Here is a 20645-nt window from a genome sequence, read left to right on the forward strand (position 1 = left end):
CATTGTTGGTCCTGTTCTATAGATGAGGAAGGTCATGTACAGAGGACTGAACATAACTTGCTCCTGAATTCACATGGGGTATGGGGTTCAAGAATCATTATAGAGGAACTGTTGTTTATTTTTAAAACATGCTAAGAGGGAGCTGGAGAGATGACTCAGCAGTTAAGAACACTGTTCTTGCAGAAGACCCATGTTCGAATCCCAGCACCCACATGGCAGCTAACAACTGTCTGTAACTCCAGTTCCAGGGGATCCAACAGCCTCTTCTGTCCTCCGTAGGCATTTCACAACATGGGTGCACTTACCTACATGCAGGCATAACACTCATACACATAAAATAAAAATAATAAATGTATTTTTTAAAACATGCTAAGAGATAAATTGGAGAATAATAGGGGATCCCAAGGAGGTGAACTCTAAATTGACTTACCATCATATAAATCAATCAGAAGATCTTTACTGGGCTTTCAGTAAGAAATTCTAGACTGCCATCAGTTGCTAGAGTAATGTGTATGTATTTTTATCCACTCAAGGCTAATACTGCCTCTTTCCATGGGAGAAAACAGATTTGTATAGCATATTTGTTTTTACTCCCAGAAAATGAAAGAAAGTATAAATGAGGATTTTACCGTACTGTTTTTTAATTTAAAAATATTTTATTAGCATTCTTTTTTTTCCATTTAAGATTTTATTTCCATTTAATACTATTACTTCCACTTGTTTTATGGTCATTTAGTGTGGAGTTTATTCCTTCATTTTCAGTTGTAAAAGAAATCATGTTCTTGCATATAAGCCAAACCTCCTTAATTAAGGACCTACAGTATTTGCAATGAGCATAATATTTCAGAACAACCAATTAGGCACCAGGGAATACTTAGAGAAGTAAATAGAGCAGTAGTACGTGAGATTTCTAACATCTATTCATGAAATGTGTCCAATGTGAGGATCTCTTTGGGGTTAGAGTGAAAAATATTAATGTACAATTTCAATTATTGAATAACAAAGGATATGGGCAGCTCTTAATAAGGTATAAAGCCTATTAAAACTTTGTATTTGTGGAGCCAGTGAGATGGGTCAGTGTTGGTAAAGGTGCCTGCTTTCAAGTTTGACAACCTGGATCAATCCTGAGATCCACATGGTGGAAAGAGATAGTCAACTCCTACACCTTGTCCTGTGACCTCTATACATGTCCTGTGGCACATGTCCCCCACACAAACAAGATATAAGTAATGAAAATTTTTAACTATTTTTGTGGGGGTATAAATATACACATTTTCACTTAATTCTTCTTTGCTAACAAACAATTTATAGAATTGCTGAAGCCATGACTAGTGAGCAAAAAACCTGAAAAACTACAGTTGCCTTACATACTTTGCAAATGGCATTAGAATGTAATTATTTAACTTTTTACTTTATCTTAATCTAATTCATTTACCTAATAAGAATAGTAAAGAACATAAACTATAAGAAGATGTGAGAGATGGAAAGACGTCATTCTCCTATTCAGGGAACGTTCTAGTATGTGGTGTGGGGCAATCTGTAGTAATCCATGGTTAGGTTTTTTAATCAATTTGTTTTGCAGCGCAAGACTCACCAGTTTTTCGTAAAATCTTTTACAACTCCTACAAAATGCCATCAGTGCACCTCTTTGATGGTTGGTCTGATAAGACAGGGCTGTTCCTGTGAAGGTAAGAACAAAGAGGAAAGAAATTGTGACTTGTTTGGGTTCCACTGTATTAATCCTAACATTTACTGCCTAAGGCGTATTTTTTTAATATTTTATTATTTTTATTTTATGTGTATGAGTGTATTGCCTGCATGTATGTGAGTGCACCCATGTTGTGCAATGCCACGGAGGTCAGAAGAGGGCTTCGGATTCCCCTGGAACTGGAGTTAAGGACTTGGAGAGATGGCTCAGCAGTTAAGAGCACTGACTGCTCTTGCAGAGGACCTGGGTTCAATTCCCAGCACCCATGTGGCGGCTAAGGCGTATTTTTAAAAATATATAAAATGTTTGTTTTTTTAGTATTTATTATTTTTATGAGTGTATTGCCTGAATGTAGGTGGGTGCACCTATGTTATGCAATATCTGTGGAGGTAAGAAGAGGGAGCTGGATCACCTGAACTGGAGTTATGGATGGTTGTTAACCACTGCCTTAGTTACTTTTCTGTTGCTGTGATAAAACACTGTAACCAAGGGAGGAAAGAGTTTATTTAGCTTACAGTTCCAAAGGGACAAGAGTCCAGCATGGTGGGGAGGCATGGCAGCAGAGGTGGCTGGAGTAGGAGCAGAAGCTAAGCTCTCACATCTTCAAGCAGGCACAGGAAGCAGAGAGTGACTGGAAATCCAGCAAGGCTTAAGAACTCTGTACGTTCACCCCCAGAGACATGCTTCCTCCAGCAAGGCCACACCTTCTGAGACCTCCCAGAACATCACCACCAACTGGGGACAAAATGTTCAAATACTTGAGCCTATGGGGACATTCTCATTCAAACCATCACAGCTGTCATGTGGGTGCTGGGAATCGAACCCTGATCCTCTGCAAAGTGCTCTTAACCACTTAGCCATCTCTCCGGCCCATGTTTTTTTTTTTTTAACTTAATATTTATTTTTTCTGAATAAAAATATAGAAAAGAAAGATCTTCTAACGTCTGTTGAATGTTGAAGGAACTAGAGAGCTGTTTCCTAGAAACATTTTTGAGAGATATATTTAAATGTTTTTCATTTTTTTGTTCATGTTGTAAGAATTTACAACACCCAAAACCACTAACTATAGAACAGACGGCATGAAAGTTATCCTTAATCTGTTCATTTAATTTCAACATTTTCTTTATTCTCATATTATTAAAAAGTAGACAAATGATGGCTGCCAAAAAATTTTGTTCCTAATAACAGTTTTCCCTTCCCTGTGTATTGACTCATCCATCATGCATGTATATGGAATTCTTCTTGCTCTGTGTTTGTTTCTAGGCACTGTGGGTACAGTAGTGAATGTAGGGAAGGAAGAGTTTACCCTCATAGAGCTCTTACAGAAAGATGAGAGGAAAAATTATTGGGCATTTCTTAAATAGAATGTGAAATATATATATCACTTTATTTTTCCTAGAACCTCTGAAGTAAAAATTACTTAAATTATATGGAATCTATAATTGTGACTTAGAAGTATGATTTTAAAGATTTATATTTATTTTTTAAATATTTTATTATTTTTATTTTATGTATATGCATGTATTACCTGCATGTAGGTAAGTGCACTGGAGTCAAGGACCATTCATAGCCGCCATGTGGGTGCTAGGAATCGAACCTGGGTCCTCTGCAAGAGCAGTCAGTGCTCTTAACCGCTGAGCCATCTCTCCAGCCCCAGAAGTATGATTTTATAAGCAAATATAACTTGCCATTACAACACCACCTGGTATCTGATTTACTGGTATAGCTTATGAAAAGATTTTTAAAATAATTCAGATTCTAATATTGATTTCCATTTCTTAGTTCTTCTGCTGTTAAGGGACTCTAAAGGAACATAGTTGTTCTCCATGAGGTTCATATGTTCTCTGTATAATATATATTTATAGTTAGTTCTTATTTAACTGCTTTGAGGAAAGAGAAAATTAATAACATCATAAGACGGGGCATTTTATGTTTGGTTCCCAAAACTGAAATGTCAGATCTAAGTTGCATTATCTTACCTAATCCATCAGAATCCACAGAAAGAGGCCAAGGTCAAGAAACAGAAATTTGAGAGTTATGAGTGTATTAAATCAGAAATATGAATGACATTATCCAGAAAACATGTAGATTGTAAAGAGAAAGTCCAAGGATGGTTAATGGAGGAGAAAGGAAACTGACAAAATAATCTTTAGACTGTCATGGACCAGGAAGGTGCAGCTAAAGCCAAAGATGGGAAAACCTGCCATTTTCTAACTGGGTCTCATTTTGGACCTTAGCCCGTCCTTCATGTCATTTTACACTCTTCATCAGCAAGAATCCCAGACAGCCTCCTGGCTGTAAGTCCCTGATCACATTTTAGTATGACAATTACCATGCAGTTCTTAGACTCCACCTCCTGTAGTCTTCCATCCTGAAATTATGTCTCTGTGTTTTTTAAACCCTTAAAACCTACCCCATAAAGCCAAGGCGACACAGGAGACTATCCCAGCTTTCGTCTCGCAGGTTTTGTAGTTTTGTGCTTACAGTTTTATTATGATTCCCGCCATTTGTATTTCTGCTTGATTAACATTAGTTCCCATATGAGAATTAACTTCATCAGTTTCACTGTCCTTTGAAGGGAAGTTTTTCTTATTAGTAAAATGAATTATAACTTGTTAAACACTTAATAGTGATTTGAGAAGTTTGAATAGTTTCTAACAGTCAGTACTAGGCCACCTTGCCTCCATTGGTTTTATAATACTGAGTGATGACAGCAAATTCATTTCTTCCATGTGTATCTGTTCTTACATTGTTGTCTCCTTGATTCCTCACTTATCCTTTGCCCAGTATTCTTCAGGATCCACCTGTAGATTAGGAATTTTAATCTTAGTCTATAATCTCTGCAGAGCTTTTTGTTTTAAATATTTTTATCTTTAATTTAGAAACCTGAGTTATATTTTTATTTTTCATCTTACTTTGAATTTCAGTCTGAGAACCAAGTAGAGGAGCAGAGCAGTGCTGTCGGTGACTAGGCGACAATTCTGAGTAGACTCTGGCTTTGAAGTTGGCACTGCTGCTGCCAAGCTCTGTGACTCTGCTGAGCAAGTAGTGTATAACGTAGAGATGATTAAAAATTATTTTCAGTAAGGAACTGGAGAGATGGCTCAGTGGTTAAGAAAACTGATTGCTCTAGCAGAGGTCCCCTGTTCAGTTCCCAGCACCCACATGGTGGCTAACAGTGGTCCAAAACTACAGTTCTAGGGTATCCAACACCTTCTTCTGACTGTCACAGGCATTGCATAACACAGGTGCGTTTACATACATGCAGGCAATACACTCATACACATAAAATAAAAAAAATAAAATATTTTTAAAAATTGCTCAATAAGGTTGACTATCCTGGCTATAGGTTGAGCTTAGAGTATCCCCTGAAGTGTGCCCTTAGTTCATGTCTTTATAGTCATCAAAGCATTCCATTTTCAAAAATGACTGAAATGGCCACAGATTGGGGAGATGGCAATGGATAAAGCACTTGCTAGTCAAGCATGACGGCCCAAGTTTGGATTCCCAGCACCCATGTAAACTCCAGACAGCCCACCTGTAATCCCAGCCCTCAGGAGGTGGAGACATGAGATCTTCAAGGCAAGCTGAGATGTTGAGCTCTGGGTTCAGTGAGATACCCTGCCTCAGAAGATAAAGTGGAGAGCAACCAAGGAAGACTCTGACTCAACATTGGGCCTGTACACATTTACACACATGTGCACATGTACCCACACACTTGAACACACATGTGTACATGCACACTACAAATAAATAGTAGCAGAGATGTAGCAGAAACGTGAAGTAGATTAATGTCCATTAGCAGCTCTATGCAGATACCAAGTTACAGTAGAATGAAGAGCTAGAAAAAAACTCCAGAGACCACTTTTTAAGAATTATAAATTTAAATTAGCCATGTTGTTTACAGAGTTGGGTATTATCTATTTGCGTCTTTCTTTGATCACTAACATTTACAGAGAATGATAATATTATAAATGATAAAAATATTTACCACTTCTTATTGAAATTCTGATTAGTAAGCAAATGGATCAGTTTCCCTAGTAATAAAGTAGTTGTTTAAAATAGCGTTCATCTAACAGAGCACCTGTGTGCAATCAGTGCCCAGTGAACTTTTTCATTGTTGTTAAAAATGAATGTTAGCATTGTGTCTTTTTTTCCCTCCAAAGTGTGTGGATTCTCGTGTCATATAACTTGTGTGAACAAAGCTCCAACTGCCTGTCCAATTCCTCCTGAGCAGACAAAAGGTCCACTTGGGATAGATCCACAAAAAGGAACAGGAACAGCATATGAAGGTCATGTCAGGGTGAGTACCTTTAGGGTTAGATTATCTTTTAAAATTTATTTTTGTAGACAGTCGGGATTGTGCACCCCTTTAATCTCAGCATTTGGGAGGCAAAAGCAGGTGGTGCTCTATGAGATGAAGGCCAGCCTGGTCTCCATAGAGAGTTCTAAGCCCACTGAGGCTACAGGGAGATCCGCTTTCAGAAAAACAAAACAAAGACAGTAAAATTTATTTATGAATTTCATCTTACTACCACATTTGCCTTTTATGCCATTTCTCTAAAAGCCATGAGTATTATTTTAGTAAATTGCCAGTTTACAATGGTGCCATTTAAACCTTATAGATAAAAGAAAGCCAGCCATTCAGTGTCTGGAGAGTACATTCTCCCTTTTTCTTTTGTTAATGGCATGTGTTTCTGGTGTACATGATCAGGTTTCCACCCCAAATTCACAGGAAATTAGAGACTGTCACTGACATTTTCATTTGAGTTGTGTTTGTTTATCTGTCTGACTGAAACAAAAATGAGATCCCTAAGCCAGCCGGAGTGAAGAAAGGGTGGCAGAGAGCGCTGGCTGTCGTGTGTGACTTCAAGCTCTTTCTCTACGATGTTGCTGAAGGAAAGGCATCCCAGCCCAGCTCTGTCATTAGTCAAGTGATTGACATGAGGTAAGCCCTGAGGGGTAGAGATGTGTGTGCCATCACAGCATAGGAATTAAAGCTTATGATTCCTTTGTATTTCCATGATTTGGGTTAGTAATCCAATTTTGTGTTAATTTTCAGATATAACCCTACTACTACTATGTTAGAAAAAAAGACCTAGGAGGTTAGGAATGGTTCTAGGACAGGTTGGGTACATGTATTGAGTGTGGGGGCTGTAAGCCCAAGTTTAGGTCTAGAAGACCAGGTGAAGGTTATGTGGTAAAGGAGGCCTAACATGCTATTTAAATGGTCACCTGAAGATACACAGTGATTCAGTGTAAGGAAGGGATAGCACATCTCATACTAGCCCTTGTAAAACAGACTGAATTCACATTTAAAACATTTAAGAATTTGGGTTTCTCTAGTCTCATTTTCCAAAGTCTTTGCCTGCCCCTTGAGTACCTCCTTTGTTGTCTTCCTGGGACTCCAGGCACTGTCCTGGGGAATTTTATTTTCTCCTGTACCTTCAGCCATCACTTCTGATTGACAGATCTCACATGTGGCTCCAATGTAGATGTAGCTAGCCATTGCTCAGAATCCACATTTCCAGCCATATCACACATTGGCATTTCACACTTGTGTCTCAAACATGGCAAAATATGAAGGGATTGGTCTAAGAAATATTGGCAGGGGAAATCTTGCAAAACTTCCTGAAGGACTGAATATAGAAAGATTAGAAGGGCTGGGCAAACAGGGGTCAAACTGTTTATTTAAAAAAGCAGGGGGGCAGGGGAATCAAAGACAAGACAAAGGTGTCAGGACTTTTAGAACAGGGAATGGTGGTACCAAGGATGAACATAAGGGAGCCAGAGGGAATACGGTTAGAGGTGCTGAAGAAAGAGAAGAAAGTCAGATGAACTGGGTTGAGTATACATGAGATTTATTGTGGGAAGCAAGAGAGTCCAGTGGAGCTCTGAAGACTCACCAGAGCTGGTTACTCAGTAGTTACTTCTAGTGTTTGTATAATGTGCCACTGCCAAGTTTTTCCCAGTAAATTACTGTGAGTACTGTCAATAGTTGCGTGGGGAAATCATGTGTTTTGTTTTGTTTGAAATTCACTTGGAGTATTTATTCAGTTAAGCTTTCAGAATTGTTTCACATGTGTTATACAAACAAAACCATACACACAAAGCAATAATACTGACTTTTAATGTTTAATTCTTCTTTCAGAGATGAAGAATTTTCTGTGAGTTCAGTCTTGGCTTCTGATGTTATTCATGCAAGTCGAAAAGATATTCCCTGTATATTTAGAGTAAGTGTGTGTTGTCATTTGAGCAGTTACTACTTGAGTGTTTTTCTGGTGTGAGCTATGCATGTGTGTCTGAATACACATTTGTGTGTGTGCATATGCATATGGAGGCCATAGAATGATATCAAGTGTCTTCCTTGATTGCACTGCACTTTAACCACTGAACTAACACAGAGTTAGACTAGCTAGCCAGCTTGCCCCAGGATCCCCTGCCATCACCTCTAAAGTGCTGGGTAACAGGCAGACCTGCTCAGCTTTTACATAGGTCCTGGGAATCTGAACTCTGGTCCTCATGTGTGCAGCAAGCATTTTATCCACTGAGCCATCTCTCCAGCCCCTAATTACTTGTTTCTAATGAGTGTTTTGCCACTCTATATAGATCATAAACTTACTGGACAAGACTTTATGTTCTTTTATATATGTCTCATTATCCAATATTTGAGTGAATACAAAATTGGTGCTAAGACCTGTAGAAAGCATAAAGATATGTTTCTAAGGTATGCTTCATGTTAAATAATATTGCGAGTCCCAGTTTGACTTTCAAATAATCCTGCCTCGTGGAAAATTGGATAAATTTGAGGTTTCTCAAAATTTAAAACCAAAGTCTGTCTCTGTAAAACCTTTGTTTTAAAAATTGTTTCCATTACCTATTGCTTTATAACAAGTACTCCAAAACTAAGAAGCTTAAACGAACAGTGACTGTTTGGTTTTCACTGCTCTGCGGTGTTGAATGAAGGACTCCCATAGTTGCATTCAACTCATTTGGGGCTGGAACATCTAAAATAATCTTTTCCTACCTCTGTGACTTTGGTGCTCACTGTCAGCTTAGCAATGTCAGTCTCTTTATTCATTCTCTCTCTCTATCTCTTTCTCTCTTTCTCTCTTTCTCTCTCTCTCTCTCTCTCTCTCTCTCTCTCTCTCTCTCTCTCATTGCATAGGAGGAATTGCTGGTAGCCATCTTAGTGAATTACACAATAGAGTTGGTTTTTAGCTCCTCTGTTGGTACATACATCCTGCTTACTTTTTGTCTGTGTATCTAAGGAAGGTAAAAGATTAAACCTAGTCTCTCAATTTCCAAGCCAATAACCATTTATTCTGTCCTAGTTACCAAGGAGTCCCTGTAGACACCCATTTAGCTGTAACTAATTTGCACTAGGATTTTATTGTCACTGATGCTTGAAGCATATAGAACTATATAAAGGATATATACATATATAATTTAAAAGTGCTCTGATTGACTTACAAGCCTTCAAATTTACATGCTGTTTTCAAGTGATCTAATCTCCTTTAATGATAATATGAAGTATTGTTATGAAGTAGCAGAGAATGTATGTACAAATATTCCTGACTTTCAAAGCAGTTTAATATAGCACTTAGAAGCATAGGCCTGAGCTCTGTGTGCCCTTAGGAAATTAATATCCCTTAGTATGGCTTTCTTATATATATAAAATTAGAATATAATAACAGCTCCTGTGTCATGAACTGTTGGGGATTAAATGGGTTCATCTGGTAAAGTAGTTTTCTATCTGTACTAAGTGTCTGCTGTTGTATTAGTATGTGTAATGCATTTTCATGCTTCTCCTGGAATTTTCTTAACAAGGACCATGAAAATGACAGTATCATTTTGAGTAGCATCACCTCTCTTTGCCTGTCACGAGTTGGAATGCCAAAATGAGTTGCTCAGTAGGCATAGCTGAATTTTGTTAAAGACGGCAGTTAGTGAATGCATGTTCTGTTGGTGAGTGCTAAGCAAGCAAATACAACCCTGACCCTAGCATAAAGGTGTGTATTTTCTAATACTGTGGATATCAAATTGTTTTAGGTCACAGCTTCCCAGCTCTCAGCACCTAGTAACAAATGCTCAGTCCTGCTGCTGGCAGACAGTGAGAGTGAGAAGAGTAAGTGGGTGGGAGTGCTGAGTGAGCTCCACAAGATTCTGAAGAAAAACAAATTCAGAGACCGCTCAGTGTATGTTCCCAAAGAGGCCTATGACAGCACTCTACCCCTCATTAAAACAACACAGGCAGCCGCAATCATAGGTATGAATTTATTGCATGTATATTATCATAATTTTGTACTGATGTATATTTCAAGCAGATAATGGCTTTCATATAGGCATCCCCAGAGTCTAGCATGATAAACGGTATGCCGCAGATCTCAGTAGGTGTTTATGGAATGAGCAAGGCCTATGTCAGATCTGTGCCTTTCAGCACTTAAACCATTCGAAGTGCATTATCTTCCCAAAAGCACAAGGTCAGCCTACTTACCTTTTTTCCTACTTGTATGAATTAGGACAAGTTAATTCTTAGAGTTTAAGTTTTATGTGTAATATATAGGCTATTGGGAAGTTTAGAAAACAGAATATATGTCATCAATAAATAGCATCTTCTGTATGTGGAAGTTTTCATTTTTTGTTAAGTTTTTATATACACATCCAACTTTCTAGTAAATATTGAAAAACTTAGTGAATATAATTCAAATGCTTTTCACAGGGTTTCTCTTCCCAAACAACACATGGAACCAGATCTATGGCACAAAGTTTTTTATTTTTTTCACTATTTATTGAATAAGTATTTACTTCTTTTGATAGGAATGAATGTAGATTTTTTTTTTTTTGGTCTTTTTGAGTCAGGGTCTCCCTGTAGCCCCAGTTGTCCTGGAACTCACTATGTAGACCAGGCTGGCCTTGAACTCAGAGATCCACCTGCCTCTGCCTCCTGAGTGCTGGGATTAAAGGCATGTGCCACCATGCCTAGCATAAATTGATTAATGAAATGAAGTAGAACTTTGAAGATTTCTCCCCACCCCCACCCCTGGAGTTGAGGACTGGACCCAGGGCCTTGAGCTTGCTAGGTAAACGCTCTACCACTGAGCTAAATCCCCAAACCCAAATGTAGATGTTTTAAATGATGATTCTGTTTTTAAAAGGTGTGAGAAAAAATCTGAGAAATCTGTAATCTGAGAAAAATCTAATAAATCATATATTTTGATTTTTACTTTTCCATTGTTGCACAAAATTTTTGGTTATCTGGTTTATTCTGTTATCTTTAACATGGTTTTTAGCTAATGAAATGTTTTATGTTTGTGTCTTAAATAGATCATGAAAGGATAGCTTTGGGAAATGAAGAAGGATTATTTGTTCTGCATGTCACTAAAGATGGTAAGAGAAAACCCAGTTATTCTGGAATAATTTAAAATAATATATTAGGGGACTGGAGAGATGGCTCAGCAGTTAAGAGCACTGGCTGCTCTTGCAGAGGACCAGGGTTCAAACCCCAGCACCCACATGGCAGCTAACAGCCATCTGTAACTCCAGTTCCAGGGGATCTGACGCTCCCTTCTGACCTCCTCGGGCATTGCATGACACTGGTACATTTACATACATGCAGGCAATACATTTGTACACATAAAGTAAAAATAATAAAATTTTAAAAAAATAATAATATATTAGAAAACTCTGAAGCCTAAAGTTTAAAAGAGAAGAATTTATGCTTTTTGATGCCATTACTAAAATTTTCCAGGCATAATTTTATGTATTTTTAAATCAGGAGATTTTTAAGTCTTATTCCTCTAAGTTCTAAAACCTTAATTATGTATTATTCCTTTCCATCATTGTATTGGCTAGTTCTGTTGCATTTCTAAAGATGGCATATAAAAGAAAAATACAAATCGATTTTCTCATTTTTTTTATTACTACTTTAAGAGATGACAATTACTAAAATGTCATTTGAAGTTTTTTCCCTATAGTTCCATACAACAGGATTTTTACTCCCAGGGAAAAATTAAGTGCTGTGTAAAATTAAGAGAAACCAATTTAATCTGCTCTTCATAAACATAGTATTTTAAGTTCTGTGTTTATATCTAGTTAGATCATGAGAAAGCAGGGTTCATTTAAACTGGTAAAGTCTGTTACCATAGAAATGCCCTCAGAGAGGGGCTGGGAAGATACTCCAGTTAGTAAAGTGCTTGCCATGTAGGCACACGTATCTGAGTTTGAGCCCTAGCAACTACATGAAAGCCAGGCATGGTGGTGTGTGCTTGACGAAACAGAGCATTGGTGAAACAGAGACAGATGAACTCCTGGGGGTCTCTGGCCAACCAACCTAGCCTATTTGGCAAGCTCCAGGTCCCATTGAGACTTTGGTGAAGACTGGCAAGATGGCTCAGTGAAGGTAAAGGCACCGTGCAATCCTGGTGTCTTGAGTTCCGTCCCTAGAACTCACATAAAGATAGGAGACAACTGACTCCTTTAATCTTTTGATCACCACATGCATGCCATGGCACACACACAAACACACACACCATTCACAACACACACACACATACACATATATACACACACACTATAAGTATTTTAATTAAAAGAAAACACAGCGAATGGCTTCTGAGGAAGAATACCCTAGGTTGACTTCTGACCACTACGTGCTTGTGCATGTGCGCATTCGCACACATACTCAAAAGAAATACCTAAAAGAAATACAAGTTGCTCAGTTACTTGGTTTTTAAAATTAGGAATCCTATGGTGAAGTTCCCTGAAATTTAGTACCAATAAACAAATTTTTATTGAAGTTTTGGTGTTCTCTTACACAAGTAACAGTGTAAGAGGCTGACAGACTGGCTGACAGAGCTCTCAAGGCTGAATTTAATACCAGCTATAGGTGGGATAAACGATCTGACGATGGGTTCAGTCAGCTTCCTTTTTCTGTGTGATTTCTGATCTTTAATTCTTGTATATAAGGGGGCAACTATACTTCACTACAAGTTGACTTACATCCTTTTGAGTTTAATTTGGGCATGATTAGTAAAACTGTTGCATTTGATGTTTTATTTCCTTGTGTAGAAATTATTAGAGTTGGTGACAGTAAGAAGATCCATCAGATTGAACTCATTCCAAGTGACCAGCTTATGGCTGTGATTTCAGGAAGAAATCGTCATGTGCGACTTTTTCCAATGTCAGCTTTGGATGGGCGAGAGACAGATTTTTACAAGCTGGCAGAAACTAAAGGGTGCCAAACCATAACTGCTGGGAAAGTGCGCCATGGAGCTCTGACCTGCCTGTGTGTGGCTATGAAAAGACAGGTCCTCTGTTACGAACTGCTTCAAAGCAAGACCCGTCACAGGAAATTTAAGGAAATTCAAGTTCCATATACTGTCCAGTGGATGGCCATCTTCAGTGAACAACTCTGTGTGGGATTCCAGTCGGGATTTCTCAGATACCCCTTGAATGGAGAAGGAAGTCCATGCAATATGCTCCATTCAAATGACCACACTCTGTCATTCATTGTGCATCAGCCAATGGATGCTATCTGTGCAGTTGAGATCTCCAGTAAAGAATATCTGCTGTGTTTTAACAGCATTGGGATATACACGGACTGCCAGGGCCGAAGATCTAGACAGCAGGAATTGATGTGGCCAGCAAATCCTTCCTCTTGCTGTAAGATTCCTATAGCTGTCATTTTCTGTCTCCTCCTTCCTTTTCCTTCCCACTTCATCTAAATGTAATTATCATTACTAATAGCTAGTTCTTTAACCATTCTTAAGGCTTTTCCTAATTACTAATTACACGCTCCTTATATAAAGTAATCAATCATACATTGTGAGGCCTAGGCAGAGTCAACATTAACCTGCACCTAATTAAAACTAATCTTTCTATGGAGTGTTCTACTGAGATGCATGTTTTATCCCCTTGTTGTTATGTTTTGAAATAACCCAGAATTGTTCTCTTCATGATCCCCCAAAGCAGTGCTCTTAAGGAGCTCATAGGACTTACTCTGGAGACATACTACTAAGGAAATTGTTTGATCACTTATCTAAAGGCATAATGCCGCATTTGTAAGAAGTGTTACTGCATTTTAATATTTTTTATAGACATGTAGATTTAAATTTGCTTATTTCACTTTCAAAAATATTAAACTATTATTAAGTACTTTTGCTACTGAATAATAATACAATCATTATTGAATACATATTTCACTATCTGAGCTGTAGTCATGAGTGGAATAGATGCAGTGTGCCCTCATGGAGCACAGCAGGGTCAAAGAAAAGCTTCAGGGTCAAACAAATGGTTGGATAGAATGTGTGTTACCAAGGCAAGCAGTGGAAGGAGTGTCTGCTCTGGATTGTTTTATTTGTAATACAGGACTCTTGGGCCTATTTGAACGCTGAAAAGAAAGACATTGGGGAACCAGTAGGAAAAGGCTGAGTATCTGGGAAATACAAAGAATAGAAGAAGATTCCTCAAGAAGGCCAAGTAGATGGAATTCACTCTGACAAAGCAACTACCGGGGCAGGAAGATGGATGGATAGATGGGTCCATCCAGTTAAGTCTCAGTAGAGAAATTGTACAAGGACAGTAAAGGCATATTATAGAAAAATAAGGAAATCTCTATTAAAAGAACAACAGCAGAAGCAAACCTCTAATCCTACCCATCAAGGTTTAACGTTTTGTTTTGTTTTGGTTTGGTTTGGTTTGGTTTCAGGCAGGGTCTCCCTGTAGCCCCAGCTGTCCTGGAACTCACTGTGTAGACCATGCTGACCTTGAGCTCACAGAGATCCGCCTGCCTCTGCCTCCGGAGTGCTGGGATTAAAGGAGTGCACCACCATGCCCGGCAAGGTTTAACTTTTTAATGTTTTATTACTTTTGAAATGTACATTTTTATCAGTGACATAATGTGTAAAATGGATGCTCTTCTGTGACTGAGTCAGATAATTCAGTGTTCTAATGTGGAGTAAAAATCAGAATATATGGGGTAGGAGAGCTGGCTCAGCAGTTAAAAGCACTTGCTCCTCTTCCAGAGGACCCAGGTTCAGTTCCCAGCATCCACATGGCAGCTTACACCTGTCCTTAACTCCAGTTCTGGGAATCCAGTACCTCTCCTGGCTTCTGTGGGCACCAGGCATGCACATAGTGCACTTACATACATGCAGGCAAAACACTCACACACATAAAATTTTTTAATGCTAAAATATCTGACTTATTTCTAACTATGCCTGTCATTCAGCAGTAACCTTGGTTTAGGTAAGTCACTTGGTCTGCTTGTGTACCATTTATTTAATACTTTTTGCTTCCACAATTACATGCAGCACATCCACTCTAGTCCTGAAACTGCTAAGGTAATACATATCTCCACTTCTGAACTGAACATGTGATGTATACATACATCATGCACACTTGCTTTTCTGAGACTAGAACACTTAGGTGAGGATTTCTGCTTTGTATGTTTGTTTCACTGTCATCAATGTAAGTGCTTTGAGTCTAATATTTCAAAATGCAATGGATTACTTTATTGGGCAAGGTATGTTAATTGACTTCTATATTGGGCTATATAATCTGGTTTATCTTCCTTTATGATTTATATTCTGCTTACTTCAAAAGCACATTTTAACATTGCTCTTACAATGGGATTCTAATGGGATTCTATGCTACAGTTGCTTAGGATATACCTTTCAAAGTGTTTGGGGCTTATTGGTTCATAGTAATCAGCAGTCTGTTCCCTCCTTCTTTCTCCCAGGTTACAATGCACCTTATCTCTCAGTTTATAGTGAAAATGCAGTTGATATCTTTGATGTAAACTCCATGGAATGGATACAGACTCTTCCTCTCAAAAAGGTAATATAACACTAAAACATGGGCTGTTGGTTAATTTTAGAAGTTTTTAATGTTTAAAATTTTTTCATTGCATATATTCATTGTGCATTGTACTGTGTTACATAGGATATTTTCATAAAAGTATACATTGTAAATTAAGCCATATTACCCCTGAACCCTGCCGCTCCCCTCCCTTTTCTTCCCATAGACATTTGTGCTTTTCCCTTCATGTCTCTCTCTCTCTCTCTCTCTCTCTCTCTCTCTCTCTCTCTCTCTAATAGTTTCATTTTATGCTTTCAGAGGTGTTTCCAACATTTCCGGATTGCATATTTCGCATACAGTCTAGGGACCACATATGAGAAGAGACGTAAGATATTTGTCTTTCTGAGAATGGCTTAATTCTAAGATGGTTAATTTTATTATAGGTAGCTTAACACCATACCACATTTATTGCATTTAATTGCTGTCATGATGAGCAGCTAGAACACATACTACAACCTAAAATGCCAGTACTGTCATCTGCTTTGGGTTAAGGAGCTCAGAAGGAGCATCTGATTATTATTTATTATAACTGCTTTTCATGCAATGATTGCAGTGTTTGATCCCTTAGGAACAGGTTTCACAGACTAGAAAAGTAAAATACTTAATATAAAAACTGTTTTTAGGTGTCTCATGATATAAGAATAGTGGTTTCACATATGCCTAATAAAACATAATATTTTCCATTATCATTTCTCCATTTCTTTAACACAATTTTTACAAGTACAGGGTTGCTGTTTTGCAAAAATGAAGGGTAATAGTTTAATTAGATACATGTGGCTTATGGAGCATGTATACCCTTAGTTAAAAGTCATTTCAGAGGAAGAGGCGAAACAAAGTAGCCAAGGTAATTCAAAATATGCCCCAATTTTAAGCCATACTGGTAGTGTAAAACCTCTTTAAATATTGCCACATAATATCGAGCAACTAAAATATGGTCTTCAACTTTGTAAATTTGGGCTGGCCACAGTTTTCTGTTTGGGTTTTTTTTTTAATGTACTTTTTGCAGTGTATGAAAAAGTATGTGACCTTTATGGGCATAACACTTGGCTGATCACTTGTGAGCCCAGCCCCTTACCTAAGACTAAAACAGTGTCACTGAGGTCACTGAGTCTGTGTGCGCACCATGTTCTGTTCACCTCTCCTCACAGGAAATTGCTGTTCTGTATGTTGAGCTATCATCATTCCTTTGTTTTCCTTAAAATGTAGAGGGTTGGAAAAGTTAAGTATTCCTAAATAATGATATTGTTTAGGTTTACTAGGTTTTGCATCCTTTTAAACTGTTGCAATTCAGTGTCACTTTGTGCCTTGCTGTCTTTGTTCATTTACTATGTGTTTAAGATTCGTACATGTTGCTATAGGTACTATGTACAGTCTGTCGCTTTTTCACTACTGTAAAACCATCTGTTGGGTGAAGTGTTTATCTATTCTCTGACAGACATTTGAATTACTTTTAAAGCTCTTTGCTATTGTAGATATTCTTGATGTAGGTGTGGAGGGGCTCCTTTACGTCTGTCAGCCTCCAAGTGGAATTACTGATACATGGGGATTGCAACCATTGAACTTTATGAGACAGTACCATGTTATTTTCCAGAATATTAGTGCAAATGATATTCTCATGAACAGCATATAAGAGTTCCTCCTAACCCACGTCTTTTTTCATACATCATTTTATAAATTGTAATAAATTGGTATATTATTGAAGTATTGGTTTGCAGGTTTCCAGTTAACTATGTGATTGGGAATCTTCTGTGTGTTTATTCACTGTTCACATTTTCTCTACATGAAATGCCTGGTCATATTTGCCTTTTTTTCTGGGGGCAGGGAATGGTTGTTGGATTTGCCATCTTTTCCATAGGTCCTGGGTTAGTAATGGGATAAATTTTTTCCCTGATTGTGACATCTGTTCATGTTTATTATATATTTTCCTAAGCAGAAATTACTAGTTTTTGTTTGGTTGTTTTTTTGGGGGGGGGGGTAATATATTTTATTTATTTTTATTTTATGTGTGTGCGGTTATTGCCTGCATGTATGTAAGTGTACCCATGTCATACAGTGCCCATGGAGGTCAGAAGAGGGTATCAGAGCCCCTGGAACTGGAGTTACAGACAGTTCTTAACCACCATGTGGGTGCTGGGAAATAAACCCGGGTCCTCTGCAAGAGCAACCATTGCTCTTAACCTGCTGAGCCATCTCTCCAGCCCCAGAAATTATTAGTACTTAAATATGTCCTTCCTGTTGTTTAGGTTTTTCTTTTTTTTTTTTCTTTCTTAAGAAAGTTTGCTACTTCAAGATCATAAAGATACACTCTTTATTTTCTTCCAGATATACTGTTTCTAAGATTTTCTACATGTTGCTACTTTTAGTATTTTATACATAATAAATTTTACTTATTACATGTCTACCTATAATCCATTTGGAATTGAGTTTTTATATATGGTATGAAGTTATTTTATTGGTTTTATACAACTGGTTCCTTCGTTACTCTTTGTTGGCGACCTTTCCTTTCCATATATCAGCATTTCCTCTCCAGATATGTGGGCATTTGGTATATGGTGATAAAAATTCACGAAGCTGATGTGGGCTGGAGAGATGGCTCAGCAGTTAAAGCACCGGTTGCTCTTGCAGAGGACCCAAGTTAGGGTCCTAGCACCTGTATGGCAGCTAACAGCCATCCATAACTCCGGTTCCAGGCGATCCAACATCCTCTTTGGACCTCCATGGGCATTGCATGAGAGGGGTGCATACCTGAAGGCAATACACTCAACATATAAAATAAAAATAATAAATAATTTTTTTTAAAGCCAGATGTATTAATTTCATAGTTTAATTATTTGGTCACTAATGGCTTTTAAAATGTAAATATAAGATTTATGTTTCTGCTTGCTTTATTTGTCTAAGATGAGCCTTTTCATGATAAGTTAGTTTGTTCAAATTAGGTGACTATACTTTCCTAGTCAGAATAATTAACTGGTTGAGATTTTTTAAAGAGAACCATATTTTGACATAGATAAATGAAAAGTCTTAATAGTGTGTTCTTAAAAAATACATCAAAGTTTGTAGATTTAATTTTCAAAGATTTTATTGAAATACTAATTTCATTTTCTATTATTTTAGGTTCGACCATTAAACACTGAGGGATCATTAAATCTTTTAGGATTGGAGACCATCAGATTAATATATTTCAAAAATAAGATGGCAGGTAAGAGAATATAGTAAAAGAATAGCTTCACTAGAAATCCTGTAACAGTCCAAGGGCATATGGACATTGTCCTACTTTGGTTTCTATTGCTGTGATAAAACACTGACCAAAACCAACTTGGGGAGGAAAGGGTTTAGTTGTTTGCAGCTCACAGTGTATCATCAGTGGAAGCCAAAGCAGAAACCTGGAGACAGCAACTGAAACACAGATCATGGAGGAACTGCTTCCTGGCTTGTTCCTCTAGCCTGTGCTCAGCCTACTTTCTTATACAACTCAGGACCAGCTGTGCAGGGGTAGCACTACCCACAGTGGGCTGGGCTGGACCCTCCCACATCACTTATGGGGGAAATTACCCAACTTTAGTTCCCTCTTTCCAGGTATGTCACATTGACAGCTGAAGCTGTCCAGCACAAACATTAAGTGCCTGGGTCCAGATTTAAACTGAGGCATATCTTAGTCTAGAGTGTATGTACTCTTGCCCACTGTCAAACTTTGTTAAGATAGTAAGATCAGCTATTGCACAAAAGTGATGCTCTTAAACTTGTATGGTAGCCAATGCTCTTACCTGCTGAGCCATCTCTCCAGCCCCCTTGTTTCTTTCTTATCTACTTGGCTTGCCTTTGAAGCCCATTTGGCTTTTATCCACATCCTTCTCTCTTAACTTTTCAATGTTAAGAATTTTTGAAAACAGGCTTTTTCTCCTTTTCCTTATGTTACTTAGATTATGACATCTCCCATCCTGTTGTAAGCATGTTATGTTTTCATATACTGTGTTCACAAAGCCCAGAAAGTTCGTACCATCCCTTCCTCATAGTTATTTACTTCCAGAAGCAAAAACTGAAGTAGGTCTATGGTTCTGGGGTCACTAGGGCTATACATCAAGTGTACCTAAGACCAGAAGCATAGAAATAGCAATAGATTCTTCCTCTCAGTGGAGCAGAGTGCAGCTCCTTTCTTAACCCACATTTCACAGATTAAATCTTGAAAAAGAAGTGCCTGTCTTGTGTAAAAAGAATTTTATTATTTACTCATTTACCATTTATTCTTGATCACTGCATACATTAACAGTCACAGCTTTCTGCGACTGCTCATGTCGTTCAGTGGTCACATGTTTGCAAAACATTTGCAAATGTCTGATTTGGTCCTTAGCAACACACACACAGAAACACCTCAATAGCAGCTCTTTTTAATGTCCTGAACCACTGAAACCACTTTCTGCAGGGAGAAAGAAGGTAAGGTAAACATATTGGAGGTGGAATGGCTCTTCAAAGTGGCAGGACACCAAGATAGCTTCTTTCTTCCAGCAAAAGTATAGCATCTTATATTTATAATCAAAAGTGAGAATGTATTCTGTAAGCTATGCCTAATTGCAGCATACATCTTTTTACATATTCTACTGAAAATTATTTCTTGTTTTAGGATTCTTTTTTTTTTTTTTTATGTGTATTCGGGTATTGCCTGCATGTAGGTAAGTGCACCCATGTCGTGAAATGCCCGCGGAGGACAGAAGAGGCCACCGGATCCCCTGGAACTGGAGTTACAGACAGCTATTAGCTGCCATGTGGGTGCTGGGATTCAAACCTAGGTCTTCTGCAAGAACAGTCAGTTTACTTAACCACTGAGCCATCTCTCCAGCCCGTTTTAGGATTCTTTATTTTTTTAATTATTTATTTAATAACCATAAAATTAGAAGAAGCATTTCATGCTGTCAACAGCATTGACATATTCAATAACAATTTCCAGAGCTAAGATGCATCTCCTTCAAAATTGGCTGTAAATTTTTAGGTTTACAGTTGAATTAATACCGTTATACAATATTGTACTCAGTATAAACCCTATAAGACAAAATTAAATGAGGTTTTAAACTTTAAAAAAGAA

The 20645-nt window shown here is 37.9% G+C and overlaps 1 protein-coding gene across 13 annotated transcripts in view; it reads left to right on the forward strand.

Moving 5' to 3' along the window:
* Cdc42bpa (CDC42 binding protein kinase alpha) overlaps positions 1-20645 on the forward strand; it is a 311536-nt gene that overhangs the window by 264378 nt on the left and 26513 nt on the right. For all 13 annotated transcript variants that reach the window (XM_008822349.3, XM_008822352.2, XM_008822356.2 and 10 more), the window contains 9 exons: positions 1583-1688; positions 5875-6011; positions 6517-6656; positions 7860-7941; positions 9761-9977; positions 11036-11098; positions 12779-13372; positions 15450-15547; positions 18683-18767. In XM_008822349.3, coding sequence (XP_008820571.1) covers positions 1583-1688; positions 5875-6011; positions 6517-6656; positions 7860-7941; positions 9761-9977; positions 11036-11098; positions 12779-13372; positions 15450-15547; positions 18683-18767 — 1522 coding nt within the window. The remainder of the gene's footprint in view (positions 1-1582; positions 1689-5874; positions 6012-6516; positions 6657-7859; positions 7942-9760; positions 9978-11035; positions 11099-12778; positions 13373-15449; positions 15548-18682; positions 18768-20645) is intronic.

This window comes from Nannospalax galili, unplaced genomic scaffold, assembly GCF_000622305.1.
Source record: "Nannospalax galili isolate Female #2095 unplaced genomic scaffold, S.galili_v1.0 scaffold1508, whole genome shotgun sequence".
Taxonomy (NCBI): Eukaryota; Metazoa; Chordata; class Mammalia; order Rodentia; family Spalacidae; genus Nannospalax; species Nannospalax galili.